Source organism: Colobus angolensis, unplaced genomic scaffold (assembly GCF_000951035.1).
Source record: "Colobus angolensis palliatus isolate OR3802 unplaced genomic scaffold, Cang.pa_1.0 Scaffold169, whole genome shotgun sequence".
NCBI lineage: Eukaryota > Metazoa > Chordata > Mammalia > Primates > Cercopithecidae > Colobus > Colobus angolensis.
The window spans coordinates 1,402,177-1,406,627 of record NW_012114810.1 but is presented as its reverse complement, the minus strand read 5'-3'; the positions used below and the strand labels follow the sequence as shown (position 1 = coordinate 1,406,627).

Sequence of the window (4,451 nt, the reverse complement as noted above, 5' to 3'; positions counted from 1 at the left end):
CGCTCTCCGCCCCCGCTCCCCGGCTGGGCGTCGGCGGAGGCCGGAGGTTACCTTTCTCCGGCCACCGGGCCCCCCCTGCCCTGCTCACTCAAGTCCCCTCGGGAGGTCCCTCCAGGTACTCCGGGGGTCCCGGGAGGCACCTCTTGTACCCGGGCCGGCCGGAGGGCTACCGGGGCCGCGCCCTGAAGAGGGTGGACATCGAGAAGCCCCAGTTGTCCCCGAAGCCTCCCTTCGTCGGGCCCTCCTCCCGCCAGGCCGTCCCGAACGGCGGCCGTTTCAACTTTTAAAGGGAGCAGCCCACAGCCTCCAGCGTGGGGGGCGCCCGAGTCCTTTCGGCCGCGAGCTGGACGCTCTTCAGGACGTCTCACCGCCCCCTCGCCCCGCACCTCCAGCCTTCCCGACTCGAAGAGTCTCCCGAGGCCCCTTTTCGCCTCGGGTTTATTTATTGGCTGTCTTTCCCCCTGTCCTCGAGAGAGGAGTGGGAGGTGAGAAGCCCGTCCCCTCAGTGAGCCAGCATTTCGGGGGGAGCTGGCGGACTCCCACTCCCCGCTCCCTTCCAGCCAAGCTGCCTTAACTCGCCCCTCGGGGCTCCCGCAGAGACTGGGGCCCGGGCGGGCCGCGCGCGCTGTGTCCAGAGTCCTCGGGCCTCCCGGGTCTGGGACGTGCCTCTCCTACTGTGTAGGAGCCTCCGCTTCCCAATACAGCCGTGTCCGCAGCCGCTGCCTGACTTTACTCGGGCAGGGGAGGGCGGCAGTCGGTCGGCTCGCTCTGGGCGCCCTCGCCCTCTGCCTTTATCTGGGCCCTGGGCTCTCCCGGGTAAGGGGATGGCTGCGGTCTCGCCGCGGGGGGAGTCTGGAAAAGTTTCCTAAAGGAGACGAGCGAACTAATGGTGTCGAGGTGAGCCAGGGCCCAGGAGACCCTGTAAAGTTTAGTTGGGGCTGGGGAAGGCCCTCGGAGCTCGTTTCCGGATCGAGGTAAGAGGGACTTTCTTAAAGGCCTAGTCTATGGGATGGGGAGGCGGAGGGAATTTTTTGAGAAATAAAATGAAGCTACAGCGTACGTTACTTGAAGTTCCACATCAGAAAATCTTGTCCTGAGGAGAATTTGGCTGGAAGATTTTGGGTCGCATGAGGGGTAGACTGCAAAAAAACCGCAAAGGATTCGGCCCTGTCGGAGGCAAGGGTCTGCCCCCAGCTCTTCCCTAAGGCGAGGCCCCCGCGGAGAGCTGGACCGGGGACGAGAGCGCGCGCGGCGTCACACGCACGCTTAGCCACCCCCCAAGAAGCCGCTACCGCCCTCGAGCTCCGCGCGCTCAGGACCAGGTAGCGTGTGGCTGTCGTGATGCTCCCTTTGCTCCGGTTGGGACTGGCTGCGGATATCTGTCCATTATCCCCGACACCAATGAGAGGGACGAACAGGACCACCTGCACCGCCCACCACCCTCGTGCTAACGAGGCTTAAGGCCTAAAACAGGAGGCAGCTGGTGCGAATTTTTTTTTTTTTTTGGAGACAGGGTCTTGTTCTGTCACCCAGACTGGATTGCAGAGGCCTGATCTCGGCTCACTGCAACCTCCGTCTCCCAGGTTCAAGCATTTCTCCTGCCTCAGCCTCCCAAGTAGCAGAGATTTCAGGCATGCATCACCACGTCCGGCTAATTTTTGTATTTTTAGTAGAAACGGGGTTTCATAATGTTGGTCAGGCTGGTCTTGAACTCCTGACCTCGTGATCCGCCCGCCTCGGCCTCCCAAAGTGATGGGATTACAGGCGTGAGCCACCGTGCCCGGCCAAGCTGATGCGAATTTACAAATGGGGTTTTTCACCCGCACTTGGCTGCAATGTCCGCCCAGTTCGAGCCCCACATTCTCCCGCTGGCGCCGCCTGGGGGCCGAGCCAACCCTTGCTGCTAAGGAAGCCTCACCAGTTCCCTTCCCGTTTACTACCTAAATGTCCTTGGCGGGAAACTGCTGAGAACAATTTGAGGAAGAAGCCTGAAGTTGTTTCTAGTTCCGCGCTTTATTATTTGTGATCATGACTGGTCAAAACTTCGCCCGGAGCCTCCATTTGTTCATCTGAAAAATGGGTTTGAGAAGCTCAAGTACTAGAATGTGAAAACGCTTTCTAAAGGCAAAGGCATGGTGGTATCTTGTGAGATAGTAATTTCTTCAGACTAGCGCATAAGCTATTCCTATTCCTAACTTTGCGATCTGTTTTCACTAGGCAATCTCTTTCCCTTTGTATCCTTATGCTTTTCCTCTATAGATTTTACCCTCAGGGTTTTTTTTTTTAAATGCTCTCTGAACATTACTCCCATTTCAGTTAAGCTTGTCTGGCCAAATTTGGTTGTCCTCCAGAGTCTGACCTCTTTTTGCTTGGCGCTTGTTTCACCAGGTTGAAGTGGTCCTTTAGGTCTCAGTTTTTCCCGTATGGGGTGCCTTACTTAAACCAAGGTGCCTCGGGGCCAGTGCTAGTTTCCTAGATACTGGAGGAAAGCAAGCAAGGAAGGAGTAGAGAATCCAGTCACTTGACTTCATTATCCTCTTCAAACCGAGATTTTAGAGCAAGGACAAGGAAAAATTTCAAGGCTGCAGCCTTTCACAGTCCTCTGAGGGACAAAACTCAAATATAGTTCTTGCCTTGAAGGTGGTCACAAACAAAAAGGGTAAATGATCCTAAGGTTTACATATAGACCTAAAAGAGAGATACATACAATGGAAATTTAATCTTGTAATTATTTGCAGGCAGCAGTAATTTATAGGTTAAAGTCCTGGTTGTAGTTTAATTATAAAGTATGTTCATTTATTAGTATTTATCACTATGGTGACTTCTTTAGCCAAAGAGTATCTAAACTGAACTCTCAGAGCTAACAGAAGTAACTATGTTGCAGTGAGAGCAACAGTCCTGGGTCTCTATGGCTTGTTTTCTATGTGACCTTGGCAATTCAACCAACCTCTTTGAGGCTGTTTTTTTTGGTAAGGAATGGAAAGAATTTATGGCAACAGGGATTTGTAAAGTGCCATATGAATATATATATTTAAATTAAGTGCTTTGTGAGAAAATTATTTACCCAAAATAAAGTAGACTTCCACCAAATATGCAGTTCATTAATACAGATACCTCTCCCTGATAGAGAGTAGTGAATAATAAATTAGGAGGATAAATTCAAATAAATGATCCCTGACCATAGAAGGATAAATATGACCTCAAGAAATCTGCTAATACTCTTTTTTTTTTTTTAATCATACTGTTAGCTCAGTTTTTGTCTTTAGGAAACCAGAATGTGCCAACAGGAGGATAGAATCATCATCCTCAGGGATTTCTAAGCTGATTTCTCAGAGGCATCCTGGGAGGTTATGGAGAAACCAGGGCCCCAGCAGTCAGAGTCCATCAGTTTGTGTAAGGCTTTGGGGACTTGAAACACAGAAAGTTCCACAGCCACAGAGCTTGAAAATCTGTTCAGCATCTTGGGTTCTTTGGGGGCTAAGTCACAAGGGCCTGAGCTATTACTGTCTCTCAGGTTTTTAACTCCTTGATGTCACTGTCCCATCCATGAGAACCACACAGGTATGTGTCACTCTCTGCTACTTAATCCAGCAGTTGACCCTTCAGAACTGTTGGCTCATAAGAATATAAGGTTATATGTATGAGAGTAAGGTTCAAGTACATGGATAAAATATGAAGCCTATAAATCTAAAAGATCACCTACCTTTACCAGGTGTATCGGACAGGGTCTCAACAGGAAACAACATTCTCAAAATAATGAAGGGCTATTTTTAAAGGTATGGGCAAAGGATAGATAGGTCAGTAACTGGAGGCTAATAACTCTATTAGGCCTAAAAGGATAAAAGGAGTTATTGGTTTCTAGGTCCTGGAGGGGGAGAGTGCCTTGAGAGAAGCAGTGACTTTTTTTTTTTTTTTTTTTTTTTGAGATAGAGTCACACGCTGGAGTGCAGTGGTGTGATCTCAGCTCACCAAAACTTCTGCCTCCCAGGTTCAAGTGATTTTCGTGCCTCCGCTTCCCGAGTAGCTGAGATTACAGGAGTGAACCACTGCACCTGGCAGATGTCAATACATTGACTTCAGTCTTTTCTCTTCCCCCAGTCTCCTGTCAGGGCTCCCTATTGGCTGAATCCAACTGGATGCCAAAGCACAGGAAGCCCATTGATGTTCATATAGGTCAGTCTCCCAGGACAGAGAACAGGCTAAAGAATAGAGGAGTGTAATCTGGAAGGAAAGAAAGAAAACATCCAGCATACCTAGAGATGAAGACCCTATTCATTCCCACAAGGGAGATTATTTTTTACTCTTCTTGCTCAAGTATTGCTGGCCAGAAACTCTATGCAGATACCCCCAAATTAGTTTTGGAGCAAAATTTACTATGGGGAGCTTATAGGAAATGCTGCTTGGATCATATTTTTCTTCTCAGTTTCTTTCATTTTTTTTTTTTTTTTTTT

The 4,451-nt window shown here is 49.7% G+C and overlaps 1 protein-coding gene across 1 annotated transcript in view; it reads left to right on the top strand.

The window, feature by feature from the left end:
• Positions 1 to 1,063, top strand: part of SEMA6C (sema domain, transmembrane domain (TM), and cytoplasmic domain, (semaphorin) 6C) — a 15,156-nt gene extending 14,093 nt beyond the window's left edge. The window contains exon 21 of the mRNA XM_011937959.1: positions 3 to 1,063. Coding sequence (XP_011793349.1) covers positions 3 to 287 — 285 coding nt within the window. The 3' untranslated portion in view covers positions 288 to 1,063. The remainder of the gene's footprint in view (positions 1 to 2) is intronic.
• Positions 1,064 to 4,451: the final 3,388 nt, after the last annotated feature.